This window comes from Anser brachyrhynchus, assembly GCF_964034855.1.
Source record: "Anser brachyrhynchus genome assembly, chromosome: 9".
NCBI classification, from domain to species: domain Eukaryota; kingdom Metazoa; phylum Chordata; class Aves; order Anseriformes; family Anatidae; genus Anser; species Anser brachyrhynchus.
Window position 1 is genome coordinate 25,018,689 of NC_137703.1, and position 16,270 is coordinate 25,034,958.

Consider the following 16,270-nt stretch of genomic DNA (forward strand, 5'->3'; position numbering starts at 1 on the left):
AAGGGTCAAAAGGCTTAAATGGGAAGTGTGATGGCAGGTAAGATCTATGTTAGGTCAGTTCTGGGATAAACCGTACAGAAAAAAAAATACTGAAAGAAAGAGGACAGTGAAGGACTAAAGTGGACAGAGATACAGATGAGAAGAGGACAATCATGAAAACAGACATCGTGATGGAGTGGGCTGCAGCAAACAGCCAATGAGCACAATGCAGAGGAAGGATACTTAAAAGCACAGCGAGCTCTGCAAATGGCCCTTGTGTACTTGGTTTTCATACTAACATCTCCAGGAGCCATAATTGCCAATTAATTCCTCTTTCCAAACTCACTGTATCTCTAGCTTCTTCTTGCATTCATGTTTCCATGTGAAAGCAGTGGACAAAAAAGTCTGCCCCAGAGTATAACTCTCCCAGAGTATGCAAGTCCTGCCTTGGGCCTATTTTTATTTCTTGAGTTAATGTTTACCGCTGCTTTGCTCCACACCTGATCTGCTGGGCTGGAACCTCTGTCTGCTTTGAGCTCTGAAGGTGTTGCACCTTCCTCCTGTATATGAAACCTGTGCTGTCTTGTCAGCTTTTGCGTTAATAGGAACGTGCGTAGTTCTCTGTCGTGCAGCTCCTGCAGAAGCAGAACAGTTAAGGGAAGGCAGGAGATGTCAGTGTGAATGCTTTTGGGCTGTTGCTGGTCTTAGGGTCCTACGGTCTTAAAAAGTAGCTTTTTACTTTCCCTGCAGTTCAGGGAGGTAACGGCTGGGGAGACAGCTCATCTCCTCTTCTGGACACAAACTTCTCTGTGAAGTGAAATGCCAATGTTTCTCATCCCCTACTCAGGAACTGGCGATTCTTCTAATTAGTCCCTTGCAATAAATTCACCAACCAGCTGGTGGATGAAGCTGATGGGGAAAGGTACTAATACTGTCCTTTATTATACTAATAAAGATATAGTCATAGTTAAACTATGAACATAATCTTGACAGAGATTATTTTGATAGGTGTTTTATCAGGTGTCCAGTTTTCTCCTGAGATCAATACTACATCTACCCCAGTCTTCCAAAATTTTTGTAGAAAATGTATCACACTGTCTTGCTGGAGATTAACATAGCAGAATTTCTGAGCTACAAACACCATCTGAATAAAAAATGTTACTTTTTTTTTTGTTTTAAATGGGGAAATTAATTAAAAAGCTCATTGCCATGAAAGCTTTTGCCTTTTTTTTCTTTGTGGTTAATAGATACATTTTGTAACTCTGCTTAGTCATTATTTATCCTGCATTCTGCTAATTAGAGTTAGCTTTTGGTGTTTATACTCTGAATGTATACAATATGCAGCAAAGTGACTGCTTTTGGTTATTTCTATATCTAATTTTTTATATGATAATATATGCTATCTGTAGCAGTCCATCAGTAAATAAATAGATATGAGTGTAAGGCTGATTTTTCTTCTGTTAATGCTTTTGTAATGATAACGATTTGATGATAAACACGTTTTAAGGAAAAGCAAGGCAGAACTGATGCAAAGAAACTGAAAGATGGTTTTGGTGTATGAAATCATAGCATTGTGAAATATAGATGGTAATTATAAATTAGAATATTGTATACCTTTGCTAGGGAACGAGCCCTGGATTTCCAAGTCTTACAACTAGTCCAGGTCTTACTACTAGAATTGGAATTTGCTGTTGGCTGACTGCCCAAAATACTGGTTGAGCCAGCCCAGGATAAAAAAGTGAGCATCATCAGAAGTCCTACAACTGTGTACAAGGAACTTGTAACTTAAATAAGTTACAGGCATACATAAAAAATTAAACTCTAAGGTGCCAAGATCATTGCCTGTGTATTAGTACATGTATAGATATAACAAGCTTTAATTCAGGGCAAACTCTTTTAGTCTTGTGAGGTTACCTACTTTCTGCCAAATGGGATTTCGTTTTGATAAGAACTCAAAATATAATTGAGGTCTTACTTGTCTCGTTTGGACATTAGAGTCAGTTTTCATCATGTATAAAGTTTGCGTCAGCTCATATCTTGAATTTCCCTTTCTAGGGCTGTTGCTTTTCATTCCCTATAATAACATTTAATAAATAACATTTTAGGTGGATGACGCTTGTTTATATGGGGTATACATAAGAAAAATGACTTATTTTATTGTGAAGACACGCTTAATGTAGTAAGAAAATTAAAAGCAGGTAAAATAAAACTATCATGTTAGGAATAAAGGGAAAGAAAAAAAGACAAGGGGAGGGGAAGAGTAATGAAAGAGATGAAATAAAAGAGAAAATTAAAAGAAATAACCTAGAATAATTTGAACAACTCTGATATGTACTTAGTTAAAGAGGGTTACAGGCGACGCTGTAGAGATCTGAATTAGTAAAAGATTGAGATGTCAAATACAAAAAGCTCAGTGAAATCACAATGGAAGACCACAGGGTAGAAGAAATCATAGCAGCAAAGTTATTTTCCAAGGTAAAATTTATTCTGTAAGGAGTGCTGACATGGACATGACAGGGCATGAAAGGTGTTATATTTATTTACACCTTCTGTATTCTGTTGCAGAGTTTTGTCAACAGAGGTAGGTGTTGATTCACAGGGCACAGCTGGGACACTGGATGTGTTACTGTTATTCATAAACATGATTGTTTTCATTTTTAATACAAGGAGGAGGAAACCAGAAGCCTGTTGGATTCTGAAGAAATCTTGTTTTCACAAAACATATTAATTCAGTCAATATGTATACTGTTCAATTCAGCATTCTGTTATGTTGCTAATTTGTGACTGCTGCAAAGGAGAATATTTCCAAAATTAAATAGTTTTGAAATCCTAGCAAGAACAGATTAACATTAAGAATAAGGTTCTGTGTCCTGTCTTTGGTCAGAATTTGGGCAGAGGCATTGTAGGGATTACTACCAAGATGCTTACGAGAGTGATATTAGTGCTTAGTCCCTTCAGCTTCAAAATAAATCAATATCTTGTCTTGGTGAAATGGAGTGATAGCCCTTTTAATAGTGACTGAGATGTAAAAACTAAGGATATGATCAGATATGAATCATCTTTTTCTGTCTTTTCAGAGATACTTTAAGACATTTAGGCACCTGAATTCCAGTTTCAATGAGTGTTGAGACTCTAAATGCATCTTATTCATGTCTTGCTCTAACTCATTTTCTACATTTCTCTCATTTTTCAGTAATTCCAATTTCACTTGTAGTTGGGTGGTCTGAAGGAATGCATGGGATGGTATTACCTAGAAAGAGGAAGACAGTATTCTTTTTTGGCACTCTTTTTGTTTTTCACTTTGGCAATTTGTCAACTGTCATGCTGATTTTCCCTAGTCCTACTGGTGTTCCATTTACCAAGCTGGAGGATGTCCTGTTTGCGTACAGACTCTCATACAGATTTATACTGCTGTTGCAGACAATGCCGCACTTGAAACAATTCCATACATATATGACAAAAAAAAAAAGGGAGGTTGACAGATGAACAGCTGCAGCTTGCTAGATAGCCTCTTTTAGTTTAAAGTTTTCAAGTTCTCAATACACTCAGGTTTCAATGTTAAAATATTTCCAGAAACATGACCTATTAGGATTAAGCATTATATGCTTTCCTTTTTTAATCCAGGAAATTAAATGTTGTTATGAAATGTCTCATTTCCATAAGTGTGACATTTGGATGGTGATAAATAGTTGAATTTATGAAGGCCATACTTCTATTATTTTGCTTATTTGACTTCTCATGATATCTTTGCATTTATTTATAATTTTCTTCAAAGCTCTATAACATTTTCAGTTAAAAAATTTTAATGATACAAACACACTAAAAAATATATCTCCTTTCTTTGTACCTTGTACTATAAAGATACTTTACAGCTCCTTTTTATTTTTAATTTCCCTGTTTTAACAATTTCCAGCTATAACGCTATATTTGACAAACACATTCTACCAACTTCTGAATAACTTTTAATTCAGCACATACATCTGAAATCCCAACTTACCTGGCTTGCAGCTTGTCCTTTGAGGTCTTCATCTGGATCTACACCAACTCTGTTTTTTTTTTAAAAAAAACAAAAACAACAAAAAACAACATGGTAATGGTCTGATGTATAAGAGAGCTTTAAGGATAGAAATTTTTCTCTTGTGCCACTCATTTCCTACTAGGTGAACAATGCAGAGGAGCTGACAAAACATTAAGATCACTTTTCAAATCAAGAAGTTCAAGTTATTACAAACACCAAGACTGTTAAACTGCTGCTACTTGTAACAGCTGAGATTTGGTCTTCACTTTAGCTTTGATTCATATCTGGTAAAAGACAACCAAGTCAACCAAGGAGGAACTGGCGTTTAAGAGGGATATGGAGGAGATGGCAGGACTGAGGAGTTTCTTGACTATGCTGCATCACAGATGGCTTGTAGCATTTGGCAGGGCTTTGTTTGGCACACAGAGTACAAGGGAGCAAACCAGAGGGCCAAGGAGGTTGCAGTGGGTGATATGCAAGATGTTGAGAACCTGGAAAGCACTTTACTTATATGGACAGGGAAAAAAAATTTGCATTATTAAAGTGACATGATGGAAGAATTGGCATACTTTGAGTCCAGCTGATGCTCAGAACTGAAGACAAATGCAACTGAGAGATGTTATGAGCTGAACAACAGAGGAAGGCTTGTGCTGATGTTCACACCAAGAAAGGAAAAAGCAGAGAGCGGTCACTGGAATCTGAAGTCCACAGCTAGCAAACAGCATGTCTCACAAGCTCCCACATATTACCAGTTCCACTCAGCTAACGCGGAATTACTGACATGAAGAAAATGTATTAATTCCCCAGATACTCATTTAAGGTCACTGTGCTGTTTTTCTGACAATCCAACTTCTTGAGTATGTTTTTGCTTCCAGTAATATATTTTACACAAACATATTAAAACAATATATTTTAAAATCATATTTAATATTAACAATTACATACTCAACATTCTTTCCTCTAAATATTATGCGTAAACTTTTCAGTCAGAGACAATGACAGGAACTACATGCAAAGTAGCAATTTTTTATATGTAAATACTAGATGGAAGAGTTGAAAGGAGGTTTGTTTCTGCCACAGCTTTTGAGTTTCAACAAAGCTGTGTCCTCCAGGCACAAGTATTTCTATCTTTTTATTAAAAATAATGATCCTGATACTGACTCAACAAGGAGACAATGAACAGCTGTTTCTTTTCCTTTTTGTCCCGTTCTTTAAATTGCTAGAACAAGTTTCTGATGGCACTAACCTATTTGTTAGTTTAGAGTAAAAGCAAGTTAAGTTTTTTCCATTTCATTAGAACAGAAACATTTACATGGGAAAAGAAACATACATGAAGGTTTAACCACCTGACACTGGATTTGTAGAGAAGCATGGTATTTAGGGCCTTCTCTGTGCTCAGCATTGTGCAAAGCAGGCCCTGCAGTGCAGAGTGTATGGCTTGGTGGCAGCAGGATAGGAAGGCTGCTACAGCCGGAGGTGCAACTGTCCCAGACTCAAAAAGCAGGTCAGAACCAGAAAGAAAAATCGAGTCTCCTAAACCCAATTGTACATCCACTTATTAGACTGTGCTTGTTCATTGGATGTGTTCACCGACATTACTTGGCCAATGCAGAAAAACACCAGCAGTACAATAGTTAAGGGACTGCACAGTTCTGGGAAAAAAAAACAAAACAGAGCATTTACGAATGATAGGTACAGCTGAAAGGCTACAGCACAAACTTCCCCACACTCTCTTCTTAATGAGCTTGACTTGACCTCAAAGAATCAGTCTCCTGGGACAGAAGTAATTTAGCCTTCGTGCAGTTCTGAACTTGCTGGAGTTGAGAAACTGCCAGTTCTGACTGATTGTGTGTGTTGGAGTTGTGATGCGTTTATTACAGAATGAGCTAAGACAACAGCAAGCATTTCACCCGAGACTAAAAGAACTGTAAGCACGAATGCGAAAAAGGCTAGACAGTGGGACCAACAGGAACCGGTTTCTGGCTGCTATACTATTTCAGCAACAGTGATATAACTGCTAACTAATCGGGAACAACAGGAATCCACTGGCACAGAAAAAATCTAGGCTTAAAGAGTTTTGTAGAATTTGTTTTTTCCTCTGGTATGCTTAAGCTTCTCTGCATGTACAATGTTGAGTTCTTCTGACTATACAGATAACTAGTGCTTCTGCCTTGTTTGTTCTGTACACAAGAGATTATTATAATATAGCACAGATGAAGATATTCAAATGAAATCTTAGCAGGAGTATTGCAATATAAAGCCAGAAAAAACAGCAATAAGTATGTAATGAAATCACACTTCTGTCTTAGATTTTTCACATATGAAAAAGGAAAGGAATGCCACAGAGCTACAGCTGATGCTTTCTTTTTGGTCTGTTCTCTGCTGTTATCTAAAACAGGCATGGATGCCATCGTCCTTCTTCTAATGGAAGAGTATCTCATTCTCAGATAACACTGTCTTATCTACTGAAGTCCCTTGGGAAAAGGACCAGATCTTACTTTGCATTCTATGAGAGAGTCTCTTAATGTATTAGAATTAAAAAAAAAAAAAAAATAATAATTTGAATGCTAGCAATTTTATTAAGTATACACTAAGCAGACTCAGTTCAGTCAGTTCTGAAATTGAGGCTAATTATTTCATATCTAGACATAGGCTTGGAAGCCTAACATCAGGCACCTAGTATTGAAAACCATAGTCTGCTATAATTAACTCTGATATAGCTGATATGAACTAGAATGCTATTTTTAAATTGCAAATATTGAAAAAACAAAGCATAGCAAATTGCATGAGACAGTCAAGACAACTGAAATTAAGCAGTTATGTGCTTCAAATTTACATCCTTGACCTCCTCAGAAGACCTGCAGCATCTAATGCTCTTATCACTAGAATCTGTAAACTTGAAATTTGTCTCAATTACTATGAAGACCTCTAAGAAATATTCAACTCTTAATGTTGTTACGAGCATCGTTTCCTATTTAACATTCTCAATTTTCAATTTCTGTGAAAAGATTTAATGGATGAAGAGAAAAATATTTTCTGAACTTAGTATCATTTTTCCTTCCTTGCTGTCAATTATGTTCCTTTTCTCCTGTCATCTTGTCTTATTGCTTGAATTCTCCCTGTTCCATCCTTCTGTCTCATTTCCGGATTGTGCTCTATTCCTTGTTCATTTCTTCTTGACTCTTCTAAAAACTGTTGCTATTATTTCTACCTTTCTGTTTTGTACCTTTTTATTCTCTGTATTAAGCATTTTGGATAACCTCTTAACAAATCTATTTGGATTGATTATAGAGTAGATGGCTTTTTCTTTGGTATAAAATGGCAGCTAAGAAAAAAATCTGACTTATTGAAATATTGGTATCACTGTGATCTTTACCTTTCTTTTTTTTTCTTTTTTTTTTATTTTTTTAGTGAAAACATTGCTGAAGATAATTCTTGGTGTAACATTCATTGTTCACCATGATCTGTATCTTTAGAAGACAAAGAAGCAAAGCAAAATCCTTTGTTTACAGAACTTAATAGAAAAGATGCTAGGCAGATTATTTCTTTTAGTATTTAATACTACGTAGTCTTCAAAGGTATTAAATATGACTGGAATATTTTGCACGTCACAGGTGCAAACATCTGTGAAACAGGCCTATCTATTCAAATACGGAACTTATGTCAGCTGCTGGTTGTGATAAGAGATGTGGTTTGATGCAGGATGGTGGCATAGACAATTTGGTGCACTTTGAGAGCAACGCAAATTAAAATTATTCTAGTTTACTTACAACAGCCTCTGCAAGCTCTGCTTCCCCTCCCTTCTGTCCCACTGGAGAAATCTCTTCACACCCTCTCTGTTCTGGCTTGGACTCCTTCTCCAGCCCAGAACCAGCTGAGATTACTTTGGCTGCAAACCCATACATAGCTTGGATTTGCAATAGCATAAAGTGATTTATTCCTATATTGTGAGAACGTGAAATATGGCATTTTACTGAATAGATTTCTCAGCATCAGCTTATGATGGGTAGCTTTAGATAAAGTAGGAGGCCAGCAGGACTGGTTGAAGGCAGCTGTAGGAAAAAGCAAGTTTTCTTTCCGTAGCAAAAACTTCCTTCTGGTGGTATCTGCTTCTTCCTGTGTTTGTTGAACCCTTTCTGGTTTGGAGCTGTGATATTGACAAATAGCATGAGGATTTGTGAATTTAGATTGTGCTTATTCTAGCTGTTGCTAATCATAGAAAAACTATTTTTTTTCCTACTATATGAACTATATGAATCAGATTGTACGAAGGGAGAATTAGGTTAAAAGAAAACCAAATAAATCAAACCACTTTTTTTTTTTTTTTTGGGTGGGGGGATTTTGAAGAATCTATTGGTAAGCTTTTTCATTTTTTTACAGGCTTTCCTTTTAAATTTTATTAAAATATTTTAAGGATATTTTTGCTGAAATGTACACATCCCAAGGAGAATCTAGGTTTTAGTTAAACCAATGTTGTTGTTTTTTCCATAGAACAAAATGCAGTGATGACTTTTTAAACAGATCTTTATTGCAGTGCAGTTTACCTCCTGTAAATATTTTGGTAGGCTTTAGTAATGTCTTAGATACGAAGGAATTAAAAATCCTGAAAGCTGGTCTATGTTGTTCGTTCTGTCTTCCTATAATGGCCAGATCAAAACCTGGATTTAGACATTGTTCAGAGTTGCTGTATTCAAAACCTGGAGCTGAAGCTTGTGACTGCAGCCAGTTTCTAGCAATTAGGCCAGAGCGTTGCTAGGAATTGCGCTGGCCTGCAGAAGGACTCTTTGCACTTGTTGGGATTTAAATCCCCATGTGCTATGAAGTGCATCATTTTTTTAGCAACAGTCAGAATGCTTTTGATTATAAGAAGAGGATTTTGTCACTGAATACAAAGCAGTCAATAACATCTTTTATTATGTGGTTTGAAATGAAAATGGATGGAAAGATAAATCCCAAATTGTCAGGGGAACCAGGAGTAAGAAATACAAAACCAGTCTATAGGAATACTGAGTAGTAAATTACTATTCTGACACTACAAAATTTTCATTCTCCCATTTAAATCACCACCAAGTCAACACTGTAGGATTATATCTCTGCTTTCTGCAGTAAAGCAAAAAAAAAAAAAAAAAAAAAAAAAAGGGGGGGGGCAGAAACACTTGTGTTCTCATAAAGATCTAGGCACCGTAGAGCAGAACTTGGGAAGTTTTTGGTGTCTATACCTACAGGTATGATTCTCAGCCCTCCCTCATTTTAGGTGCCAGAAAATCTCTAAATAGAGACATTTCTCTGACATTTGAATTCTGAGTATTGAAATTCTATTTTTTGGCCTGTCTAAGCTTTCTGTATTTACAGCCCAGTGCCTAGTTCATGCAAGTTGAATCATGTGTGCAGTCCCAGCTAGTCTGGTTTGCACCTACAGTGTACTCACAGAGGTGAGCAGTGCTCCAGATGAAGCAGCCAAGACTGTTTTTAGTTGAAAACATGACAGCAAGGAGTTGATTCCATGCCCTTTTTATTTAATGACTAATGTATTAGAGCATCCTACAAGGAACTGGGAAGCCTGCTCTCATCAATAACCTGAACTGAGGTGATTCCACACTGCAGCTCCTGGAAGCACCATAAATACTGGCCTGGAAATGATATGGAGGGTGGCAATATACCCTGTCCTGCTGAGGTTGTCATGTTGTACCAAACATCATTCAGCTTCAAGCACTGATGAAGCCATGAGAAACTTTTTTTTTTTTAATTTTATGTATATTATTTAATGTGGTTTATGATAGAGATCTATTTTATAGATCTGTCAGATACGGGTCAGAATTAGCAATAGCTCCTTTACTTCTTTTTTTAGATTAGAAGGGAAAAGAAAGCAATTCAAGAAGTGAAAAGTCTGGCAACTGCTTCTGACCTCTTGCTATAAAATGGGGATAATGCTTCTTCTGCACTGGTGCTCATCTGTCTTGTGTATTTAGATTGTAAGTGCATATCCTACAAATATATTATGCATTTGTACAAGGTCTAGCTTAGGAGAGCTATGATTTTGTTTAGTGTCTTAGGAGTGCTGCTGTAAAATAATTAATAACAATATTGGCTTCTTTCCCAAACTGTCAAAACTTTTACTGAAAGAAGTAACCTTCTTGATGCAATTGCCTCAACCTTCCACAGGCTGTCAATGCAGCTAAAATGGTCTGTAAGCCTCAGCTTCTATCACAAAACCTGCAAATACCAGGAAGGGTTTTTTGAATAAGTGATTTATAACCCAATTTTCAAAGATGGTCATTAAACAGCATTTGCAAGAGAAGTCTTGAATATTTTTGCATGAATAAATCTGAAGCTTGTGGCTATCCATCATGAGCATATTGAATTCAGTACAGAATTATTAACTGTGAAGTCTAGAAACATGAGCAAAATCCAAAAAAAGATTGTTTCACCATCTCTAATAAATCATTACAATTGAAATTAAAAAACCTTCAGAATAAATAATGATTGCTCAGGCCATGATTCTTGTCCACATGGCAGTAAGTGTGATGCGTATTCCTAACAAACTGACACCTAAAATGTGCTTTTCCTTATGGATTGCTATTAGTTGCTTTATATTGCTGCTGTTGTGGACTGATGCCCTCAGAAATACCTGCTTTTTATAGTACAATGTTTTGATTGACATAAACTCCTTGGAGAATTATGGCATGAGAATAGGTCTTCAAAGTTCAGCTCAAGCTGATTTTGTTAATAATTGAGAACACTTTAGCTTAAGTTTAAGGCAAGAAAAATCACTTGTGTCTCACAGCAGAAACAACAAATCAGTTTAATTTCATGCTGAGAAGGATTAAAATAGATTATCAGCTAAATGATTCTAAATGGCTGTGACAGCTGTTTGTCATGTGGCTAATGCCATCTATCTTATATATATATCACAGAGCAAAGAGTATCATTTTAAATCTGTAGAATCATGTGAATGAGATGTGTGCTATAGTTTGATTTTTTAACTTCTAATTTCATAAAGTTGGTATGATAATTTGTTGGGAAAAGGTAGTGCAAAACATTGCTCCTACAGACAAGGCCCATGGACCATTTTTGGGGGACAGACAACTATTTGGTTGCAGAGTTGGCAATTAAACTAAATTAATGTACAGACGTAACTGTATAGATGCCTTCCAAGTAAAGAAAGGCTGCAGCACATGAAGGTAATGCATAAATGCAACTAGAAGAGAATGTCAAATTAAGGAACTGCAAAGCTCTGTAACAGAGATCCACAAGTTATACTCTTTAGATGTGATGTTACGTATTGAAAGGATTGAGAAATTGTGGATAATACCACTGCATAAAATTTTACAAATCACTTCCCTACAGCTGTGCAGCTTTGTGAAGTAAAACACTAAAATTTAAAAATAGATGATGGTTTACATTTACATCATGCTTTTATGCAGATAGTAACCAGAAAGATGAACTGGATCTTCAGATATCTGGTATCTCATTCACTGTTCTGTTAATCCTGCTATATCTTGATGTCAGTGGAGGGACTAAAATAGTTTGGTCACTACGAAGTAATGTAAGGTACATCTGTGTGGCAGAATGCGCTATTAGATGTCTTATAATCACGACAGCATGGCATTCCAGCTCATGAGAAGCAGTGATTTATGTCCCTATAATGCTTCTGGCACACAAAGTAGGTTATGAACGTCATTGTTCTATGTGGACATAGTTGCAGTGAGGAATCGAGCCTCCTACTCAAAAATACAAACCACAGCAGACTAAATTGAGCATCATTTTAACTACTGTGGAATTTCTGGAAATCATCATTTGTAGTATTATCAGTGCATGTAATACAATTGGTATAAAATAAGCGTGAGGATTGGCAGCAACTAAAATAATTTGAACTTAGTTCTGCGTGGTTACACCATAAGAGCTGGAGCTTGTTTTCAGATTAAGGGGAAGATCGTTGCAGTAGATTCTGTCTAGAATAAGAGATGTTAGATTGTTCATTACACTGTGACATATGGGCTGCTCATTACACCACAGATTACCAAATCTTAGCTGACACAGGAAATACAAGTTATGTATTTATCTCCACAATTTATCTGCAGCAATTTCATGAATTACATTGAATTCAATGTCAAAACAGAGAAAAACAGCAGCTACTAACTGCTAAATCCACTCTGCACACTTACTTAGCCATAATGGTACACTACCTACAGCTAAGCAGATCTTTGTAACTGGTAAATTTGCTGTTTTAGAAGATGCCATAAACTCTGTATGACTGAAGCTGGTTTTAAATCTTGATGGGGATCATTCCTGTACTTTGGTACATTGATTTGGTACATCATTCCTGTACTTTGGTTTTAAATTTTGATGGGATCATTCCTGTTCTTTGATAGATGCTTTAACTATATTTGAGTTAAATAACATTTAGGAACATCTATGTCGATTGGTCATCACCTTTGAAATGAATAAGCATGCTTCAAAATTGCTGCAAGTCAGTTGAGGACTTTCATTTCCAGGCAGTGGGCTACATCTGATTCTCACTTTGAAGCTTGCTTCTGAAAAAAAGTAGGGTAAGGCCATTTTACATTTGTGTGTACGTGTGTGCAGACTTTAGGAGTCCATGCTCATACTTGCATTCTGCCTCTCATACAAAGTGACTCTGTGACAAACTAGGTATCTCTAGAATGGTTAGTTCTAGAGTTCTAGTTTCTCTAGGTTATTTTCTTGGCCTTGTCCAATTAAATATCTTGAATACTACACTTGTGGCCTTTAGGCGGTGAAACCCACAGACCCTTGGCAGCAATGTTAAAAAAGATCATCCACTTGGTGCATAAGTTGATCGAAACTATCTTGATTCTGTGAAAGACAGTGACTGAACAGTGTTAGAGAACATAAGAACAAACAAAAAAATCTGGCCACAGGAAACAACTCAAACATGCAATAGCAAAAGATATTTTCCATGGGAAGGATAAATTTAATCATTAGAAATCATGTTTTATCATTAGTAAGCAAGAATGCTCTACAGACACCTATATATATATATATATGATATGATTAATCATATCATATGGTCATATGAATCATATTCGTTCATATGACCATATCATATGAAGATATGATATACTTACGATCCTATGAACATCATTAAAACTTTGACCCTGAAGGAGCAGCTGTAACAGTATGGCTGTATTCAGATTAGAACTTTAGATATATAGGTACATCTGTACTTGTGTCTCAGTAGGTGTGTGTCAATCGGAAACACAATAGATTATAATTTACTAAAGAACAAAATATATGAAAGTCCTAGGCCCTTAATTTTATACTTGCTCTGTAATCTATCTTCTCTTGTGCCTTGTGCAATATGTAGCATGAATGGTTTAAAGTCTCTAAAAACTTTCTCTGCAATTCTTTCCTCTTTGCCATAAGTAGTAGTCCATGACTTCTGTTGCAGCTGCTTGTCACTTTATTGTCCCCGCTTAGAAGTCATACCACATCAGTACTTTCAGTATGGTTGCTGAATGTTGCAGAACCCTGTACCACTTTGTAGTATCACATTCTGGAAATAAAGGGGTGTTTTCTGTACCGAGGTCTTTTCTGTGAAAGTCTCCTTCACTTTACATGTTTTTTGCTTTTTTTTTTTTTGCTTTATTTTTGGTATTCTTATTTATATATGCTTATAGTCATGTTGTTCCTGTGCCTTTCATTGCACTGCAGTATGTGGTAGAGCTATCACTTTACATTTTGCCATTTACAGCTCTGCTTCGCCAAGTAACGATTCACTTACATGTTTTATTTTTCTACTCTAGCCTTAGGGAGAAGAAAAGCATTTCATAAAATGTTATATTTAGTAGTCTGAATTGAGATTCATACCCTTTGTTTGTGTGGAAAACACCACCACCACTCTTTTCCCCCCTTTATATTCTTATCTGGAAACCATATCTTCCAGTTGGGACTGTTTATCTAGGAACCAGACAAAGTCCAGATCCCTCTGTCAGCTGGGCAAAACTTTGTTCTGCTCCCTCATCATTAATATGGATGGGACTGGATGTAGTGTGCCTGTGTGTCAGCCATTCCCCCCACAAGAAGAGCAGTTTTTCTTCATCCTTCCTTTTTCTAAAATGCCCCCTGTGTTTTTTGTATAGATTTTGAATTGCAGTTTTGGGGGGAAGGGGCACAAGGTGCTGCTCAGCAGGCACCTAACCCCTCCTTGTTCAAGGCAAAGTCCCTAGTGTCACTTCAAAAGGAGGAAAACTAGACCAGCTCTGATTGTGCCTAAAGAGCCTTTTCTTAGGTGGCATTTTTTGCCATCTATCAGCATTCCTGAGCTATTTGGGATTGTGATGGTCATTTTAGTATTCCACTTAGCATCGTACTGGCATCACCCACCTAACGCATGGCTCAGTAGCACGTGAATGGCGATTCCCAGTATTGCAATCAGTTGCTGTTTTCTCAGTGAAAGCAATAGATTGTTTCATGCAACTGATTTATGTAAAAAACAAACAAACTACAGAGGAAGGTGACTACTTCATTGCCTGCTTTTTAAGTATTTAAATCTGCTTATAAGCTAGTAGAAATGGTAATATTAAATTGTGCTACAAAGTTATTAAAATAAGGTTTGTTCCAAAGTAGAAGAAATCTGTTCAGATTCAATCAAGATATAGGCATCTCTGGAGAAAAATGTGGTTAGAAGGTCACATCATTCCAGAATACTACATCGTGATTAGAGACACTGAACAGTAAAAACATGAAAAATAATGTAACTTGGATAAGTCTTTAAAACTGCAAGAGAAGCTTAGATATGACGAACATGCATGGTAGTAGCTGGGATATACAGTGCAACTACAACTTTCTCAATAGAACCATATTTTGCTAGTTAATTCTCACCTGAGTGTTATGTCTCAGATGAAAGATGAGACTCCAAGAATAAGAAAATCCCTTGTTATCATATGGTAGCATTGGTGCAGCATTGACCTAGGAGAAAGGATGGGATTTGGTATCTCTTTAGGTGGTAATGAGGTGGTTCTTTGGAGTGCCAACCCAGTAAACCCCAACAAAGTTGAGTTTTTGAAATATTACTGGGTCAAAGCACACGAGTGACTGATGCCTTCCATCCAAACTCTTTTTCCTGTAACTATTGTGGGGAAAAAAAAAGAAAGTGTCTCGATTTACCTCACCTTAAGCTAAATGATCTTGTATTTTTAATACTATCTATTGGGACTGATATCAGCCAACCTGTGTTAAGAACAAGTGATCATGGAGAGATAAGGGTCTACTCTCGTGATGCCAGGTGCATTTTTCCTTTAACTTAAGATGTTACGAAGTGGAGAGATACGGACGTATAAATGCATTTCTGTGTCATCCTATTTCAAGAGGCAATGCACAAACCACAGCGTTACACAGTATTGATCAGCCTCCACGTGCTTTAAGAAACTCAGTGTTATCATACCTATCCCCATGCTGTAAGCAAGTCTGTAGATCAAATGCCGTGCACACAATTCTCAAATTAAAAAAATCCTTGGAATATTATTAAAAATGCATTTTCAGCTAATACAAAGAGAAAGAAACATCACTACATTACAAGAAGTATCTCTTTTTTGTTGTTTTTTGTTTTTTTTTTTTTCTGTTTTTTTTTTGCATATAGCAAATATCCTGATTGCTACTTTTATGAACTCTTGGAGAGAATAAAGCTTTCAAAAAAAAAAAAAAGTCAGGAATTAGGCCATTTTGTTGGCATCTCACTTAGACTACTAATGAGCTTTGCCAGCAAGGAAAAATGAGAACTGATTCTACAAAAGATCTGTACGAGCAAAAGAAACTGTACTCAGATGTATTTTGACAATTTCCTGCAGATGAAGCTAGTTAATTCTTGGCTCAGAAATAACAGTTCTCTCCAGTGAATTATGTCAATGATTTTTAGAGCAGTAAAATGTTTATTCTCTGAATCACTTTAGGTGTCTGTTCCTTTATTTTCCTTGAACATAAACAGCACAGCTTTGGAAAGAAGCCAGGCCATTGTAGATGCATTACATTACTGTTAATGTGATTAACCCAAAGTAAAACATTAAATGCTCCTGAGGCATTTGTCTAAATAATGAGATGACCAACTCTGAGTTCCCTGGGCTCACAGCATGGGGAGACATATGCCATGTACTTAATCTTTCATATTGACATTTGAGATTTATCACCTAAAGCTGGCACTATGGGCAAGTCTACACATAGCTATTGTCAATAAATGCCGGCCAAGCTAAATGTATGCCTCAACCAAAAAGTACTGTGGAAATGCTGCTGGCTTTG

The 16,270-nt window shown here is 36.5% G+C and overlaps 1 protein-coding gene across 12 annotated transcripts in view; it reads right to left on the minus strand.

Annotated features, from left to right (window-relative positions):
* The window catches only part of SLC9A9 (solute carrier family 9 member A9), a 236,140-nt gene that overhangs the window by 75,238 nt on the left and 144,632 nt on the right, over positions 1 to 16,270 (minus strand). For 6 of the 12 annotated variants that reach the window (XM_080605349.1, XM_080605357.1, XM_080605352.1 and 3 more), the window contains one exon: positions 3,977 to 4,025. In XM_080605349.1, coding sequence (XP_080461475.1) covers positions 3,977 to 4,025 — 49 coding nt within the window. The other 6 variants (XR_013955266.1, XM_080605353.1, XM_080605354.1 and 3 more) reach the window with 3 other exon arrangements.